The 19971-nt window shown below is 44.1% G+C and overlaps 1 protein-coding gene across 1 annotated transcript in view; it reads right to left on the bottom strand.

The window, feature by feature from the left end:
- Positions 1-7605: 7605 nt before the first annotated feature.
- fah (fumarylacetoacetate hydrolase (fumarylacetoacetase)) overlaps positions 7606-19971 on the bottom strand; it is a 17418-nt gene continuing 5052 nt past the window's right edge. Inside the window, exons 6-14 of the mRNA XM_072660476.1 lie at positions 17522-17619; positions 16339-16391; positions 14673-14772; positions 12241-12371; positions 9658-9733; positions 9493-9539; positions 9224-9325; positions 8338-8455; positions 7606-8197 (exon numbers count right to left, since the gene is read on the bottom strand). Coding sequence (XP_072516577.1) covers positions 8124-8197; positions 8338-8455; positions 9224-9325; positions 9493-9539; positions 9658-9733; positions 12241-12371; positions 14673-14772; positions 16339-16391; positions 17522-17619 — 799 coding nt within the window. The 3' untranslated portion in view covers positions 7606-8123. The remainder of the gene's footprint in view (positions 8198-8337; positions 8456-9223; positions 9326-9492; positions 9540-9657; positions 9734-12240; positions 12372-14672; positions 14773-16338; positions 16392-17521; positions 17620-19971) is intronic.

The following is a 19971-nucleotide window of genomic DNA, read 5'->3' as shown; positions in this document are numbered from 1 at the left end:
GGCTATCTATTTGCCTTTTCTTTAAAAATTACATTCACTTTATTTCTTTGTTTATTTATTTTTGGTCATCCGTATCCTCTTTTTCTCCCAATTTGGTCGCTGCCAATTAACCCTCCCGCTCGTAGCTCCTAGCATACCCGCAAAGCCAGCCACCTCCTCTTTTCTAACTGCTGCCGATGCGGAATCGCCAGGCAGCCCACACGCTCTGAGGAAAGTGATGAGGGGAAACAGCGCCATCTACCCACCCAGAGAGAGCGCGGCCTCTCTCGGGCATCAGAAAATCAGATCAAGCTGGTGGGTGATGCATTTTAGTTGGTGAAAATAGAGCATGGCCAAGGTTTATCCAGTTGACAAAAGTATTGGGACACCTACTCATTCATCGCTTCTTCTGAAGGATCTAGGGTATTAAACAAGAGTTGATCCTGCTTTTGTTGGAGGAACTCTCTCCAACAAAAAATGCTACTAGAGCATTTTGAAGGATTGCATTTTGTGAGGATTTGATTGCATTCAGCAACAAGAGCGTTAGTGAGATCAGGGTGTTGTCATGATCATGATCACCACCCACTACCGACTCATCATCCACAACTAAACTAAACTAAACATCCCAAAAGTACTGGATGGAGCTCCACCACCATCATTCCAGAGAACACAGTTCTTCTTCCACTGCTCCACAGCTCCTCAATGCTGGGGGGCTTTTAAATACCCCTCTACTAGTCCACGGCTGGCATTATTAGGCAGCATGGTGCCGACAGGTCCATGCTTATCATCTGCTCTGGAGAGTCAGATTCTATTGGCAGTACGTATGAATGCATTTATTAGAAGGGGTGTCCACATACATTTGGACATATAGTGTACATTTCCTCAAGGTCTTAACCAGCTGCTAGATGCTGCAAGCCTGGGTTCACATTGCCTCTCAACCGGAGCTCTGGCTTCAAAAGAGCTGTGTTCTCTCCCACCTCGGTGCAAAAATCCCTAACCCCAACAGCAAAAAGGGCTCCAAAGTAAAGAGGGAAATGAATCCACCCAGCTCCAGAGTGGGATGGGGTGGCGGAGGGGTGTAGGCCCTGACATTTCACACTTGTGTGGAGCCGTAGCGGATGTATAAGCAGCACACGGCTAATTAAAACATCTGGCTTCTTGATATGCATGCGAGCAGACGAGCTTCCCCCTATTTACGGCTAACCTCGGTGTCTGAGCTAATCAAGGCTCCGTGTGGCGTAGCGCTTGTGAACCCCAGCGCTCTACTGAGAATTCACACCTTGCATTGAAAAGAGACTCCAGTTTTTCCCTCACTTGACAAACAAGGGATGGGCAAAGCAGCTCCTGGACAGTGCAGACCAGACCTGGCATTAGGAGGACATAGCCGGACAGTTAGCCTGACAGCAATTCGCTCAAAAAAATGCATGTAAATTAGTTGTAATTGTAGAAGTTCCTGTTAAAATGGGTCGTTATGACTCTCAGAGCAGCTGTTAGATTGGTGAAGAGCTCTCCTCTGATGCCTCCAGTGCTCTGATGTTCATGGAAGAATGTGTTAGCTAATGGAAAACGGTGTGGAAAAAGACTACAGCCTAGCATAAGGCTGTTCCCAAATGCAAACACCTTGTATTCTTTGGCTTCCTCTTGACAAAGTTGCATAAACCCCTTCCTAATGCCTTCCAGTCCTCTCTGAAAGTGCAGTTTGACTCCAGGCCTGATGAATTGCACGCCCAAAGTTCCTTACGTGAAAGTATTTAGTGGTTGGCGCTATTAGGGCTACACTTGAGGCCCACGTATGGATGGGCTAATTTCTGCCAGCTGCTTTCTTACTTTCCTATCAATGAGTGTATTTGTTTCCTCCTCTGTGGAACGATTAATCAGCCTAAGAGGGCCTCGGGTTCCCCTCCCCTGTTCAATTCGCTTAAACGGCACACGTCATTTTCTTGGCAGGCTGTTGGCACGTCACTTAGCCCCAGTCAGAGAGTTTGTTTGGATTATAAATTGTGTTTGGATGTCATGTTGGAGAACATATGCAGATGTGGAGTTTTGATGGCTCCAGAGCACAATATTCCCATTGGCCGTTTTGGACGAGCAGACCTACCTTTTCTTTTTTTAATGATTTGCACTGTATATCAAAGGTGCTGTAATTCAGTTCAATATCACCAAATAATTCAGTCCCTTATTTAATAGGATTATTTATCAAGATTTGCCCAAAATGTCCCATGGTGGATGTTTTTTTTGCCTTATTCTTGCACAAAACTGGATTTCCTTATGCAATATATTATTTTTTATGCATCCATAAGTGCTATCATGACTTAAAGCATCACAATATGCATTCACTGAGTATTCTAAGTAGATTTAGCAGTATAAACAGTAACTATATGACTTACGAAGTGTAGACATAGCCTAAAAAGCCTATTTACCACCCTGTTATTCCTGTTATTCAATTTCTACTAGAGCATTTTGAAGCATTGCTGTGAGAATTAGTAGTTGGCGAAAATGGAGCATGGCCAAAGTTTATCCAGATACGATCCAGCTACGCTTTATTGACAAAAGTATTGGGACACCTACTTATTCATCATTTCTTCTGAAGGATTTAGGGTATTAAACAAGAGTTGATCCTGCTTTTGTTGGAGGAACTGTCTCTACTGTCCAGGGAAGAAGGCTTTCTACTAGAGCATTTTGAAGGATTGCTGTGAGGATTTGATTGCATTTAGCAGTATAAACAGTAACTATATGACTTACGAAGTGTAGATATAGCCTAAAAAGCCTATTTACCACCCTGTTATTCCTGTTATTCAGTTTCTACTAGAGCATTTTGAAGCATTGCTGTGAGAATTTTACTGCATTCAGTGACAAGAGCGTTAGTGAAGTCAGGATGTTGGACCTCATCATCCCCAACTCATCCCAAAAGTACTGGATGGAGCTCGAACTATCATTCCAGAGAGCACAGTTCCTCCACTGCTCCACAGCTCAATGCTACTATTAGCAATGCTCACTAGGCCTGGTACCAATACAGCTCGCTATCCTAGTCCAGTCAGCACGGTTCTAGCTGAAGAGCATTTGGTAGAAATTGGTAGGGTGAGTTTTTGGCCTAGCACCTGGTTAGCATCCTGCTAACACCTTGGGTTCCACAGTGCAGTTCTGCATGGGAATTTACAGAACCTTAATGTAGCTTCCAGCCCTTTCCATCAGACGATATCAGCGATACCATTGCTTGTGTTTTAACATTAAAAATGTAAGAAATTCAAGATTTACAGGTGAACGACACACCTCACATAATGCTAATGCTAATGCTAAGTGAAAAATACATCTCTGTATTTGTATTCAGCACTTCTGCAAGAAAGAACATGCCTCGTTTTTGCTTTATGTTCTCATTCCACTGATATTAATAGGAATCAATGCTCCTTAATATGCTGACATTTACAGTAGAACTTAGGCTTGCATCAGCAATTTTGCTAGGTTGGCCAAAGCTGTGTATTACTATGGATTTCTTATATACCACTGTCATCTGGGAGAGATCATTGATTTGTGGCCTTTCAGAACAACAGCACACACAAACCCGGATGGCTTTAATATTGCATGCTGTGTGTTCCCCAATGCACAATAGGAGCATTATGTGAAAAGCGGCTGGAGGTTTCCAGTCAATAACTGTAAACAAGCCAAGCAGAAATGCGTTTGGCTCCATGGCTCCAATTTAATGTGAAAATCTGAATGAATGCACCTGAATTTTATAATATCCAACCAGCATGAAAGGCTTCTTCATTTACACTGGAAGCTTTGAAGAAGTGCACTGGTAACATGCTATTTTTAGTGCTCCTTTATAGATAATTAATAAACGCTTAAAAGAGGATCAGTAACACATCAAAAGCATAACCCTAACCCTGGCCTTAATCCTAATCTAAACCTCAATCCAAAACCTGACCCTAACCCTCATCCTGGTCCTAATCCTAACCTTAACCTCAATCCAAAACCTGACCCTTACCCTCATCCTGGTCCTAATCCTAACCCTAACTATCATCCTGGTCCTAGTCCTAATCTAAACCTCAATCCAAAATCTAACCCTGACCATCATCCTGGTCCTAATCCTAATCCTAACCTTAACCTCCACCTATAACCTAACCCTAACCCTGATCCTAATCCTTAGACCTTAACCCAAAATCTAACCCAGCCTTACCCAAAATCTAACTCTAACTCTGATAATAATCCTAACTTAAATCTCAACCAAATACTTAACCCATCTAACTATAACCTATCCCTTACCCTCATCCTGGACCTAATCCTAACCTAAACCTCAATCCAAAATCTAACCCTAACCATCATCCTGGTCCTTAATTAGACCTCAACCCAAAACCTAACTCAGCCTTACCCAAAATCTAACTCTAACTCTGATCCTAATCCTAACCCTAAACTCAACCCAATACCTAACTCTAATCCCTTATCCTGGACCTAATTCTAACCTTAACCTCTACCTATAACCTAACCCTAACCCACACCTTGGCCCTAATCTAACCTGACCCCAACTCAAAACCTAACCCTAACCCTCATCCTGCTCCTCCCCATCATAATCCCCATTCTGGCCCTAATCCTAACCTCAACCATCATTCTGGCCCTAATCCTAACCTTAAAATCAACCCAAACCTAACCCAGCTATACCCAAAATCTAATTCTAACCCTGCTCCTAATCCTAACCCTAACATCCTAACAATCATCCTAGACCTAACCCACACCTTGGCCCTAATCTAACCTGACCCCAACTCAAAACCTAACCCTCATCCTGTTCCTAATCCTAACCTTAACCTCAACCCAATATCTAACTGTAACCCCTTATCCTGGTCCTAATCCTAACCCTAACCCCTTTTCCTGCTCCTAAAGACCTTGGTCAGTCTTGGTTCTTGGTCAGTCCCTTGTCATCTTGTCATCCTAATTCCAGCCACTGCTTCCATCCCCTTTACTGACCTCCTTGGGCTGCTTGTAATCAGGTTTAAAACCCTAATGCCTTCCTCCAAAGCCAAAAGCAGACCTTCACCTCAAAGCTCGAGCCACACCCACAGCTGAAGTCTTGGAGTCTGGCTCGGCTTGACCCAACAGCCCTTGAACACTCATCCTTGAAGAGCTGTGGTCTGGGATGCCCTTCACATTGTGTCCCAGGCCTGCCAGCAGTGCTTTCATAGCTCATACCTGTGTAGTGGCGCAGTGTCTTCTCATGCTTCTCTAGATCTCTCTCCTTCATGTTCATTTTGAGGTCACACCCACTGTGAGCTCTCCTCCTGCGCCCGGCACACAGGACCATCAATAACACACCGATCACATACAGAGAAAGAGAGAGAGAGACCGACTCAGCCTCAGCTTTATACAAACCATCTAACTCTCCCCATGACCCTTGAAGATCCACGCCACCTAAGTTCAGCACCATCTGTTCACACATTAAACCCCAGTCCCCCACCAAGACCCTCCACACAGTACGTGTGAGATTCATCCTTACTGGAAGAGCTCTCACAACTACGGCACAATGGATAGATTAGAGGCTGACAGACCAGCGTCCAGCATCCAGCGTTATGGGTATTATTAGAGAGTTTATCACCGACCTCTGCTCATCTGAGGAGGCCTTCCAATAATGCTGGAACATTGGAGCTTTGAGGGGCATTTGACTGCATTCAACCTCACAGGCATGAGTGAGGTCAGGTTCTCCAGCTTATCCCAAACGGGATTGGATGGAGCTTCATTATTCCAGAGAAAGATGAGGGGCTTTATCCTACCCCTCCATCCCACACTCCCACACTTTCGTACATGCTTTTTCGGTTTGGACCGAACTGAAAGGTCAGAAGTTTCTTAGAAGTTGTGAAAGTACCCTAGAAAGTTGCCATGTGCCATGCATGACGAAACTAAAGGCCTCCTTGAAGGCCGTCACGAAAAAACCCCCCGCAGGATTTATCGGAATATTTATCGGAACCCTAACATCGCTTTTTGCAAGGGATTACTATAACCTGAGGTTATCCTAACTGACGCTGGGGCTACAAACCCCTAAAATACTCACCAAGGCCACAAAGGTGGTCGTCACAGTCCCCAAATGCGTGATTCTCAACTGCATAATTTCTCAATTCTGGCAGTCAGGGGCTGCACTGGGGGACCTAAAACTAAGGACCCTCATAGTTTTAGGCCAGCTGTGACCAAAAACTATGTCCTAAAACTAAAGACCCTGATAGTTTTAGGCCAGCTGTGACCAAAAACTATGGCCTAAAACTAAGGACCCTCATAGTTTTAGGCCAGCTGTGACCAAAAACTATGTCCTAAAACTAAAGACCCTGATAGTTTTAGGCCAGCTGTGGTTTAGAGTTTAGAGAAGCTAGGAAATGAAAGGTCACCAGTTAAATCCCCTAGACTGGCAGAAAGACGGATGGGGGTGAAGAAACAGAGCTTTCTCACCCCCTATCATTCAAAACTGAGGTGACCTTTGAGGTGACCAGGTTAGAAAGGTTATTGCCCAGTTGCCCAATGGCCCAATTGCTCCCCAGGTTCTGAGGTGGCAAAATTTGGTGGACTCTTTTGGGGAAACCACAGGGAAGGTGACCTTAGGCGTGCATTAGGGACCTGCTGGCTAGCTAGGTCCCTAATATGCACTGTATTAATGTACAGGACTGTGGACAAACTGCTTCTCTATGACCTCCAGCCTTCCTTTCTTCAGCCTGAAGTGGTTAGAGGCACTCTTTCAGGGCCTCATTTTTACATTTCAGGGAAAATTGACGGATTAAAGGGGCCTCCGGGCAACAAGAGCAAACCCTGTGTTACATTGATGGCAGCTGAGAGCAGAGGAAGCCGTTTGTTAGCTGGTGTTTGTGTAATTGCTGGTCTAAACGTGGCCTTAGAGCGGCGATGCCCTGGATTGTTATGGGCCATTCAAACACAGCAGGTGAGTTTAGAGTGGAGACAGGCTAATCGATCTAATGATGCAGCTTTTTACACACACATACACCCACCCACACACACACACTCGTTCTCTTGTTTAAGAGACATCCATTCTAAACCCATAGGCTGTATATCTAAGCTCTACCAGCAGCAGCAGGTCTGGAGCTCTGCTGCGGTTACTGAGTCAGTTGGAGGCTTTTCTGCACTCTGCTCTGAGCTCAGCACTCGGCCCTGACCCCGCTCTGTAACTTTACGTGGTCTGACAGACACTCGGTGGACACTGAGCTGCTCTCTGTGAGCTGTTCCTCCTAAACTCTTCCACTCTTCAATAATAACACCACTCACAGCTGATGGAGGAAGATCTAGGAGTGAAGGTCTAAATTTCACCAGCTGACTTGGTGTTGTTGTAGTTCTTGGTGCAGCGGTGTCTCCTATTACATACAGAACCACGCTGGAGTTCAGTGAGCTCTTCGGAACCTCCCGTTCTTTCATACTGAATGTCCCAGAGAACATGCCCATGCAAGTTTTGCATGTTGGTCCCAAATATGGATGCCCAGCAGGGTCAGTGATAAGACCTGGATGGGTTCCAACGATGTGAGCCCACCCCATGTCCAAATACTTTTGTCCATTTCGTGTGTAATGTATGTCTCAGGCACAGTTACAAGAACAGCCAGTTTAATTCTTCGGAATAAACAAAGGAAATAGAAGAAATTGCAATTATGGCTCTTTTTAATGCAGAAAACCACATAATCATCATAAGTGGACCTTAGTGGGGGGGTTAAATATGGAAAATTAAGGAAACTGCAGGATACTGGACAACGCAGACATGCCGCTGTGGCTAGAGAGAGATCCCTGCTACCCACGTCTCTACTGTCCAGGGATGAAGACTTTCTACTAGATTTTGGGGAAGCATTGCTGTGAGGATCTGATTGCATCATGAAGACGAGCCAAATCCAGGAGAGTAACAGAAATCAGTGACCTTTATTGGGATGTTTGTTGGGTACTGAACACACATTAACATAATACTGCCATAGGTAACACACACACACACTCACACACACACACACACACACACAGTATCGAGACAGTGGCGGCCTTCAGTCCGGCCCTCAGGGAATGGCCTCCGTTACGAGAGGCTTTTAAAGGCCACGAATATTTGAACATGACTGATAAGGGGGGGGGCACCTGGTTCTGATGTATGGGGGGGGTACAGAGAGAGAGAGTGGGGGGGGGGTGTAACATCACTGCAGGGCAGGAATGATCTTCCCCTGGCACTGACCGAAACCAACACGGTAACCCTGGCCTTCACAATAACCTAGAGAGAGAGAGAGAGAGAAGATGGAGGGAGAGAGACAGAAGTTTGCATCAATACATCTTTATCCCCCCATCAATCACCACACACTATAACACACACACACACACACTATGAGACTCCCACACCCCCTGCAAACCCACCTGTAAGGGTGACCTCGTCCCCGTCTTTGAGGAAAGTCCTGCTCTCTCCTCCGCCCAGATCAATCATCTTCGAGCCTCTCCATGAGAGCTCCAACATGGAGCCAAAACTCCCAGGATCCTACACACACACACACACACACACACACACACACACACACACACACAGTCTTTACTATATAGTGCATATCATCAACATTGGCACATAAAAATCTCAATTAAAAAAATGTAATGATTAATTATATATTAAAATAATATTTGATAGTAAAGTATATTACAAACATGTGATGCTGTCTGGACCAATGGGAACGGTTCAGAACGACTACATTAATATTAGTGTCTCTCTATTCTCAGCGAAACAGATCCAGCACTTCTCCTTTAAAAAATACCACATTTTTAATGAACCACTGAAACTCTTCACTTACAGGGGAGCACCCACCCAGTCTTACCAGATCATTATGACCACCCCTGGTTCGGAATGAGCTCGGCCCGGGACGTCACAGATGCTAGGTTTAGACAGGGTTTGCTGCATGTATAAATAAGCGAGCACACCAGTCAGTTGTAGCAGAGTGCATAACCGTCGTCAAGGGCAACGGATGTGATTTTGACTGATGTCTAAATAAAGGACATGATAATAGAGTACCGGCCCAAGGGTGGTTGCATCTCTAGAACTGTCATAGTGAAGGTGTACACATTGAGTGCACCCCTGTGGCATAACAGTGGAGCCCCACGGGGAATGCCGGCGAGCCAAGGTTGGCCATTCCCATTATCAGGTGGGTGGTCATCATTTTCAGATATGAGTGAGTGAGTGCTGACTGTACAAACAAGCATCATCTGGTGGTCCCGAGAGCTGTTTGAGACCCACTGCCATAGAGTCAAGCACATTTACCGGTCCGCTGATGGTGCCGGATGCCAGTAGGTCTCCCGGTCGGACGTTGCAGCCGTTCACTGTGTGATGGGCCAGCTGCTGCTTCATGGTCCAGTACATATACTGAGGAGACACAAGGCATCGGTCACTGTCTATGCCTACTACATGCTCACAGGCACATACAGATATGACTGCTGCTCAGCCCATCACCACCCCGGCATCGGGCATGGCTGCGGCACAGCCAAGTAAACAGTCATTTTTTGCTACTCCATGCAAACGTAGCCTCCTACCTTGAAGTTGGACTTGCAGATGGTGGCTGCCTCACGCATCCCTTCACCTGACGGAGGGTGACACATGGACCATTAAACGGCCTACATCTACGCAGGCATCACTGGTTTTGATGGGATACAGGCATTGTTGGATTACAGTCATGTAGCCCCTGAAACACTGCCTACCTTTGACTGTGACAAAGAGGTTGATGTTGAAGGTGTAGGGGTCTTGGTGGCAAAGGTACGGGAGGGGCTCTGGGTCCTAAAACAGCAAAGAGCGAACGGTCAGAGGTCACTGTGAATAAGGGGTTTCTGATAAAGTGGCCAGTGAGCGGAAGTGGCCAGTGAGTGGAAGCACAAGGTAGATGTTTCTAATAAAGTGGCCAGTGAGTGGAAGCACAAGGTAGGGGTTTCTAATAAAGTGGCCAGTGAGTGGAAGCACAAGGTAGGGGTTTCTAATAAAGTGGCCAGGGAGTGGAAGCACAAGGTAGGGGTTTCTAATAAAGTGGCCAGTGAGTGGAAGCACAAGGTAGGGGTGTCTAATAAAGTGGCCAGTGAGTGGAAGCACAAGGTAGGGGTGTCTAATAAAGTGGCCAGTGAGTGGAAGCACAAGGTGGGTGTTTCTAATAAAGTGGCCAGTGAGTGGAAGCACAAGGTAGGGGTTTCTAATAAAGTGGCCAGGGAGTGGAAGCACAAGGTAGGGGTTTCTAATAAAGTGGCCAGTGAGTGGAAGCACAAGGTAGGTGTTTCTAATAAAGTGGCCAGTGAGTGGAAGCACAAGGTAGGGGTTTCTAATAAAGTGGCCAGTGAGTGAAAGCACAAGGTAGGGGTTTCTAATAAAGTGGCCAGTGAGTGAAAGCACAATATTGGTGTTTCTAATAAAGTGGCCAGTGAGTGGAAGCACAAGGTTGGTGTTTCTAATAAAGTGGCCAGAGAGTGGAAGCACAAGGTTGCTGTTTCTGATAAAGTGGCCAGGGAGTGGTTATTACCCTAGCTTTACAGTATGAGTCTATAGTCTCACAGTGACTAAAACCTCCCTCGGCTCAAATGAACATTAAGAGCGAGCAGTAGGAGAAGACTCCCTCGCTCTGCTGGGTCTGGATGGAGAGAGCGGTTGGTAATAACTCAGGAGAACAGACTTCAGCACGTCTCATTGCCCCTCATATGCAAAGTCTGCAGTCTGCTCTGCTCCCTCTGTCACTCTGAAGCATCTCCTCCACTGGGGCCTTCACTGAGCCCAGCTTCTCCCTTTAACCCCAGATATGATGATCAGTTTTAACCACGAGGAGCTGCACTGCGGAGGGACGTGGTTCTTCAGCGGTTTCTGGCACTTCTACACTCTCTCTCAGAAAGGCTTCTTAAATGGTTCTGGTTCAGGTATAAAGTTCTACACTTGTAAAAAGGTTCTTCATTGGTTCTCGGTTTGGGTATACAGTTCTACACTCTTATAAATGGCTTCTAAATGGCTCTTGGTGTGATTATAGACTTCTACATGCTAAAAAATAAGGTTTCTAAATGGTTCTTGGTTGTGATATACAGTTCTATTCACAGTTCTACACTTTTAAATGGTTCTTCACTGGTTCTTGGTTTGGATATACAGTTTTAAACTCTTAGAAATGGTTCCTAAATGGTTCTTGGTTTGATTATAGAGTTCTACAAGCTAAAAAATAAGGTTCCTAAATGGTTCTTGGTTTGGATATACAGTTCTACACATTAATAAATAAGGTTTTTAAATGGTTTCTGATTTGGGAATACAGTTCTACACTCTTAAAAAGGTTCTTCATTGGTTGTTGGTTTTGGTATACAGTTCTACACTCTTAGAAATGGTTCCTAAATGGTTTCTGATTTGGGAATACAGTTCTACACTCTTAAAAAGGTTCTTCATTGGTTCTTGGTTTGGGTTCACAGTTCTACACTCTTAAAAATTGTTCCTAAATGGTTCTTGGTTTGATTATAGAGTTCTACACGCCAAAGAAAAAGGTTTCTAAATGGTTCTTGGTTTGGATATACAGTTCTTTTCACAGTTCTACACTCTTAGAAATGGTTCCTACATGGTTCTTAGTTTGAGTATACAGTTCTCCACATTAATAAATATGTTTTTTAAATGGTTTTTGGTTTGGAGTACAGTTCTACACTCTTAGAAATGGTTCCTAAAAGGTACTTGATTGTTTAAGCTGGAGGTTATGAAGTATTTTAATTCAATCCACACTGTTTATTATTTTGTTATTAATATTAAAATCTGATGAAGTGTTATTGATGTTTGGTCTTGCTTTAATAAAAAGCACTCTACCCTGATTAAACAGCACGTAAATCAGAGGTAAAGAGCTTTCTAACTGTGTAATTAAGTAAGTACTAGTGTAATTACATTTCAGTGGCAACAATAACGTGAGTTCTAAGGGTTTAAACGGATCAAGCCATCTCCAAAATGTCAACTTTACAGGAGAAGGAAAAACCTTCTTCACATTCAATGGTCAACAAGTCAATGTAAAAAAAGCCCCCAGCTCATTTTGGAGCATTTCTATTGGTCCATTCATCATCAAATTTTGATCCAATATAAATGGTTATTTAAAAGAAATCGCGTGATCCGTTTAAACCCTTAAAAATTACGTTATTGAACCGTAATTATATAAGTACGTACTCAATTACACAAATAGTACGCTCATGAATTACGTTCAATTTACATTCTGGAAGTCGGAATAAAGACGGAAACATGACATCCGTGATATCGGGGCTGTTCATGTGAAATAAACGAACGCATTAGAAGTTTACCTGCACTGCATTCGGCTCCACGAAGGGCATCAGAGCCTCCATGGTTACGACCCAGGGCGAGATGGTGGTCCCGAAGTTCTTCCCTAAAAACGGGCCTAAGGGCACATACTCCCACGCCTGGATATCCCTTGCTAGGAAGAGAGATGGAGAAAGATGAGGGCCAGTTTTAATCAATCAGACTTAATATTACTGTACAGCATCAGAGACGTGTAAAAGACCACCATCTAGGGTGTAAAGAGGCCCCCCATAGTCCCATAGACACCTCCTCAAAGCCGCCAAACTCTCACATTGCCAAGAGTGAGAGGAACAAAGGCAAAAAAGAGAGAGAGAGGCAGAGAGAGAGAGAGGTGATGGGGATTTAGCTTTAGCTTTAGCTCTCCAGGTTGGTCAGACTTTAAGAGATGCCTAGCCTTCTGATTGGTCAGGGGTATGCTGACAAACCTGACCCACTTATCGAGGGTTACCACATAGAGAGGAGAGCAGTACTGGTGAAATACAGCAGATGATTATTAGACATGGGGAAGATCTTCATCAGACATGCTTTGTACATTTATTCTGGGGGCCCCGAGGGGCCAGATTCACTTCTTTAGATAGAAAACTCTTTAAAATAATGCAATATTCATCTTCAGTTATCCTAACCTGATGTATTTGAGCTGTGCAGTGCAGAGTTTTGTATCTGAAGGGCTTACAGTGCCCACGGCTGTATTCAAAAATCCATCCACTCTCCCTCATCTGAAGGAGAGAACACTTGTAGAAGCTTCTAGATGTTAGAATTCAGTCTGATTCGATAACCTGCTCCAAACAGGAGCCAGACGAACAGGACTGTTCAGCTTTGTGAGGGCTGGACACACACACACACACACACATACACACACACACACACTTTCAGACTTTCTCATTTCCAAAGCCTCCTCCAGTGCTCATAGAGCAGCGATCTCAGGCCACAGCGTGATGTGGAATGTGGGTGGGGGGGGCAGTTGTGGACGGGCGTGTTGTTGACGGAATAATAAAAGGAATTGAGGTTTTTTTCTGAAAGGCCATTTTGGCATGACCGGGAAACGGCAGTTAATCACAGCCACATCGTCCAGTTCGGCCGTCAGGGCCTCTGTGAGGTTTTATAGCGGCACTGAGTGAAACGCTCCATATTTCAGAGCCAACAGGAGGCGGCTTCAGCTGCCCACCTCCAGCTATTGGAGTATGCCTGCCTGGGTATTCTAAAGGCAGCACAAAGCCCACGCTGATCCCTCAGAACAGGTGGACATCCAAAATGTCTACAGTCAAAAGTTTGGGTAACGCTGAAAACCACTTTTAAAATCAAAGAGACTGCCTAGCAAAGGGTCGGGAAGACCTAGATTTCCGAAGTGCTACTTTATTGATACGTAATAACTTTTTAATAACATGCATAGACATACAGTATATCCACCTATTCAGCCTACATCAGTTTAGCTCCGCCCATTCATTAGTATTAATATTACATTATTATAAAGTATATTTCTATATGTTTTACTTGTTTTAAGTCATATAGTCTAATGATGTTTTCATTACAGTGCAAAAGGTAACTTACTACAAGTTATGATTTATTACAATTACTTGGTTTACGAATGACTAGATTCAAAACTTGGATTAAGTAGATTTAAGAGGTGTTGAATGTAAGATTTATTGGATTTACTAAATTTGAGAGTTACTAACTGTAAGATTTATTAGATTTACGATTTACTTGATTTAAGATTTATTGGATTTACTAGATTTAAAAGTTACTAGATTTAAGATTTATTGGATTCACTACATTTGAGAGTTACCAACTGTAAGATTTATTACATTCACTAATTTTAAGAATGATTAAATTTAGGATTTATTGGATTTACTAGATTTAAGAGTTACTAGATTTAAGATTTAAGATGTATTAGATTTGCCAGATTTATGAATTACTGAATGTAGGATTTATTGGATGTACTTCATTCAAGTTACTAGACTTAACATTTACTAAATTTATACATATTATTTACAATTTGATTTACTAGATTAAAATATATGATCTACTTGATTTACATGATTGAACAATGTAACTATATTTATGATTTGCTAAATGTACAATTGCATGTACAATAAACATGTATGTCTATTTTTCCTATTTTTCCATTTTTAACATAGTTTAAACACAGTCTTTTACATTTTATCAGAATTTCATGGTAAATGCACCAATAGAATTGTTTCACAAATTACTTGAATTTCTTTTTTTTTTACATTATTTTATACATTCTCTTTAGTAGTTTAGTAGTTGTTGTTTTTTACTTCTACTGTAAAGTTATTATTTTGGAGATACAAGCTTTTGTTTCCAGCAGCAAAAATATCCTATACAGTACAACACTGAAAACATCAGTAATGCTGCTTTCAGCTGTGGAGCTCCTGATGGAATAGAGAAAAACACTCACCGCTCCAGTCGTTCATCAGGACCATGCCGAAAATGTGCTCATGGGCTTTCTCTATGGTGATTGGCTCACCCAGCTTGTTCCCAGCACCCACAAAGAATGCCTACAAAACACACACACACACACAGACATTATGAGTGGTATAACTGCAGCAGTGCACAGTGACTCCGGTTACAGGAGAGTAGCCAAGTGTGAAGTCAGAATACTGTGTATGGTTTTATGCAATATTCACTAATAACTGATGTATAAAAGTACATTACACTTCTGCTGTTTTCTGAAAAATGACATTTTGCAAATGTACTCAGGATGAAATTAATTTTAAAAAAAAATGAACCCCCCTTGCTGTTCATTTTCATTTACTTCACCTTGAGTACATTGAGTACAGAAAACAGTAGAAGCGTAATGTACTTTGTAGTATGGCAAAAACAAATAGCATCACAATGGATGCTGATACTGGCAATTACACACAGTATCAGTATCAGTCGGCAATAGAGATCAACAATACCATGAAGACACCCTACTTTTTTCTGTTTTTTACATAAAACATTTTTTGTTAGAAAACCATACATTTAAACAACCAATAAAAGTCAGCTATAAATAGTTATTACCATTAAACATACATTTAATTGAACTTTTAGCACTTTTTTGTTTCCATGTGGTGTTTTTTTGGTTCTGAAAACCAAATATTGAGTTTTTTTTGTTTTTTTTTACTGAAATGTGAATTTTAAACACCAGTTAAAAGCTGTTTAGTGAAGCTTAGCAAGATGATGCTTCCCTACTTGCATGTGTTTCTGCATTGTAACAATTTCTATATTTTTATAGCTTTGAAACTTTTCAAATGTGCAGATCCTCAACTAGTAAATGCTGCTCTCTCAAGATTATTAGATCTTATTTGGGTATTTTTATATCGGATATAACAAATATCCAACCTATAAAAAGTGGAACACTATAAATATCAGGATTTAGAGGCGAGCATTGAGTATTTAGGCTAGACTTGGTATCGGTATCAGTACTCTTTAAAATCGGGATTCTTTAAAATCTGCTATCGGAAAGGAAAAAGTGGTATCGGTGCATCCCTAATCACAATACGTCACAATACGTCACAGTTTTTAGTGTAGTGTTTAATTCTACCAGCAAAACAGTGGACATATAATGCCCTATGGCTACATAAAAATATGAGTTTGGTGCTGTTTTTAATTTTCATTTAATGTTTTTCAGAAATAAACAGTTTAATAAGGAATGAGAGGCGATTGTAATATGATTACATAATAAATGGACGTCCAATCAGCTACTGATTAACTAAAGTTTATGCAGTTGCTATACACAGGTAGCAGTAGTTCCCAACCTTGGTCCTGGAAACCTCCCAGCCCGGTACATTTTAGTGCTATCCTGTTCCCAACACACCCGATCTGCTTAATCAGCTGATTACCAAGCCCTTCTAGAGGTGAAGGTGGTGTGTTTGAGCAAGAAACCAGTAAAACCACTGGGCAGTGGGTTCTCCAGGTTCTCCAGGCCCAGGGTTGGGAACCACTGGTGCAGAAGTACTGACCATAACCATCACATACTCAGAAAAGTATATGTATTATGACACACTGTGTTAAAAGAAGGATAATATAAACCCCATCCTACTGTAAAGCCCACAGCAAGGCCATAAAAGCCGCCCCCTCACCATTTCCAGCTCAATATCCAGCTGCTTCGAAGCCCCAAACACAGGTGGCTTGGCTGGGAAACAAAGAGGAAGAAACAGAAGAGGGAAATAAACAAATACAGTGGGGTTTGACAAGCCGCCCTGACGTCCACTGACTCCAGCACGCTCCAGAGGGCACCAGGTCCACGCTATATTAACATGCAGCTTCGTAACTCGCTGCTTGTTCGGATCACCCGGAGTGTCAAGCTGCAGCGGCGATCGGGGGCTGGATGACAGCAGAGCGCGGCCGATCAAAGGCTAATATTTGGGGATATAATAAGAGGACTAACCTTGGAGTCCTCTGAGCAACCTAACGCAAGCCATCCGTGCAAAGTTCCTTTTGACTTTTTACCATGAGTCAGCGTCCCGTGGCCACAGGGCTGCAAGGCTATGGCTATAGTAATTAAGGTCTATTGACATGGCTGCTGCTGCTGGTGCTGAAACATGCTGTGTCATGGTGCTGCTCAGTGGTAAAAGACAGGGATGCTGAAGAAATACTCAGAAATCACGAACATGCACATGCCAATGATGACTAGGCATCAATTGCTTGAGTTCTCGGATATTAATCAGTTATTAATGCAGAAACTATTGTGGATTTTTTGGAAACTGCTTGATTTTGCATATCTTGTGGGGTCCCACAGGGTTCTGTGGTAGGGCCTATGACATTGCTTACATTACAGCTCTAAGGGGTTCTATTTATCTTCATTGCTTAGTTTCTAACCACAGGACCCCAGGGTGGACCATTCCCACCACAGCACTGATGGTGGTGGGTGCACAACCCCAAAAATATCCAAACAAGAGCAGCACTTTGTGTACTAGAGTACCAAAGAAGGACTGGAGACCCTGGATGACCCTACAGTGCTATCAATCCTGCAATGCTAGAGTGTTAATGGGCTCCATGTTAACCCCACATATAGATGCCCACCAGGGTCCGTGATGGGACCAGGAGAGGTTGAACTAGTCCCCATCTAGGTTCTAGGGGTCTAGATGGGACCGATGTGAGATTGGGGTAGGCTGTAACGATGGGGCCCATTTGGGAAGCCAGACTGGGTCCCAGTAAAAATGCATGCACAAACCCACTCAGAGCCCATGCCCACCTGGAACCCACCTAGAGCCCCACATGTGTTAGCGTAGGCTATATGTGTGTATGTGAGAGTTGTGGTACCTGGGTCTGGCCTCATTTGGCCGTGAGGTCTTCTAATAGGGGTTCCTGACACTATCACAGATGAAGCTCGGCCGTGATAGCCCACCGGCAGCCTAAGCCTGGAGATCCAAAAAACAGGCAAATAAATAAATAAATAAATAAATAACTAAATAAATAAATCGCTCCATCACCCCATCACATTATGCTTCTCACTGTCAACCTGTTCCTCCACAGCCAATAATGACTGGAGGTAGCTCCCATCAAACCATTCATCCACCCGTCTCCCTCTTCATGCTTGAAGGACAGGGCCACACACTATCTCTCTCTCCCTCCACCTGTCTGTCATTATCCTTCCTTTAAAGGAACGGCTTTGCTGGAAAATCAGCTCTGCACAGTTCCTCTCGTTCCCCAAAATACAGTGAATTCTTTAGTTTTACACTAGAGACTGGTTAAACTGGTTAAGCTGGGTGACCAGTGTAGCTCTTGACCAGTATAGGATATGTGTTTGTTTGAGTTTGTCAGTCTACCAGCATGACCAGCATTACCATGTTGATTGACCAAGAAGATCCCCAAGACCACATCAGTCGAACAGCATCACCAACCTGGTCGACCAGCATAATCAGCATCACCAACCTGGTCAACCAGCATGACCAGCATCACCACGCCAGTCAACCAGCATGACCAGCATGAATAAGACAGTCCACCAGCATGACCAGTATCACCAAGCTGGTTCGTCCCAGTATGACCAGCATGACCAACGTGGCCATGACCAGCGTTACCATGTTGATTGACCAACAAGGCCCCCAAGACCACATCAGTCCAACAGCATTACCAACCAGGTCAACCAGCATGACCAGCATCACCCAGCTGATCAACCAGCTAAACCAGCATGACAAGCCTCACCAAGTTGGTCGACCAGTATGACCAGTATGACCAATGTGGCCATGACCAGCTTGACCATGCTGATTGACCAACAAGACTCCCAAGACCACATCAGTCCAACAGCATCACCAACCTGGTTGACCAGCTAGACCAGCATGACCATACCAGTCAATCAGCATGACTACAAGCATGGCCAGCATGACTACGACAGTCCATCAGCATGACAAGCCTCACCTCAAATTGGTGGACCAGTATGACCAGTATGACCAGCATGACCATGGTGGTCAAGCACCATGAAAAGCAAGACCACATCAGTCTAACAGCATCACCAAGCTGGTCGACCAGCTAGACCAGCATGACCATGCCAGTTGACCAGCAGGACCAGCTTGACCACGCCAGTCGACCAGCATTGCTAGAATAACCAGGCCGTTCAACCAGCATAACCAGCATCACCCAGCTGGTCAACAAGCATAACCAGCACGACTATGACAGTCCATCAGCATGACAAGCCTCACCAAGTTGGTCGACCGGTATGACCAGTATGACCAGCATGACCATGGTTGTCAAGCAGCATGAAAAGCAAGACCACACCAGTCAACAAGCATGGCCAGAATAACCAGGCGGTTCAACCAGCATAACCAGCATCATCACTGAGCTACAGCCTATACCTGTAAACCTACAAAGTGCATGTCTATGGTAAGTGTTTCCGATAAACTGGCCACTGAGCTGAATTTGTAAGTCAACCTAATAAACTGGGCCCTCAGTACAGTGTACATTTTCAGAAGCCAGTAAATTATAGGTGTCACTGGAGTGCAGTGACCGAGCCAATGCAAATGTGAGAACAGAGGCCAAACACAGCAGAGACGTCCATCAGACGGTCAGTAATGGGGCAGCTGGGTATTAGCTTGGCAAAACCTCTCTCTGACACTTCACTCCCCTCGTTGGCTGCTGGCTTATTTGGAGCATGTTGTTAAAACGCAAAAGTGTTGTAGGCTAGTTCTCTGAGCCCCAAAGCCCCCAGCCTGAATCACTAATACAGCCTAAAAAGAAACGGACAAAAGTATTGGGACACCTACATATGCCCAATAGCCCTGCATCGCTATTGCTTTGACCGACGGCCTCTCCAGCATTGCTACCATGGCAGTGACTTCGCTATCCCTACGTTAGCATTGCGTCTCCAACAGCTGCAGCCTAGCCCAGCATTGCTATTGCATCAACCGCCGGCCTTGCCCAGCATAGCTACCATGGCGGTAGCATCACTACAGCACTGGCCAGCTTCGGCCAGCATCCTTTCTGCGTCGTTAGCATCGGTACGGCACTAACTGCAGCCTAGCCCAGCACCGCTATTGCTTCGACCAATCACCTCTCCCATCATTGCTACCATGGCACTAGCATCACTATGGCACTGGCACTGGCCTTTCTCAGCGTCTCACTACCGCAGTGGTAACATCGCTACTGCACGACCGACAGGCCGTCGGCCTCACCAGCACTGCTAATGTGGCATAGGTCACAAGCCAAGTTCATGAGGTCCTGCACATCTAGTAAATCTTGAGGCTCTGAGGGCAAGGCTTGAGTCCCTCACCAGGCAG

Source organism: Salminus brasiliensis, chromosome 17 (genome assembly GCF_030463535.1).
Source record: "Salminus brasiliensis chromosome 17, fSalBra1.hap2, whole genome shotgun sequence".
NCBI classification, from domain to species: domain Eukaryota; kingdom Metazoa; phylum Chordata; class Actinopteri; order Characiformes; family Bryconidae; genus Salminus; species Salminus brasiliensis.
The sequence above is the reverse complement of the archived record's forward strand: the minus strand, read 5'-3'. Positions and strand labels throughout refer to the sequence as shown.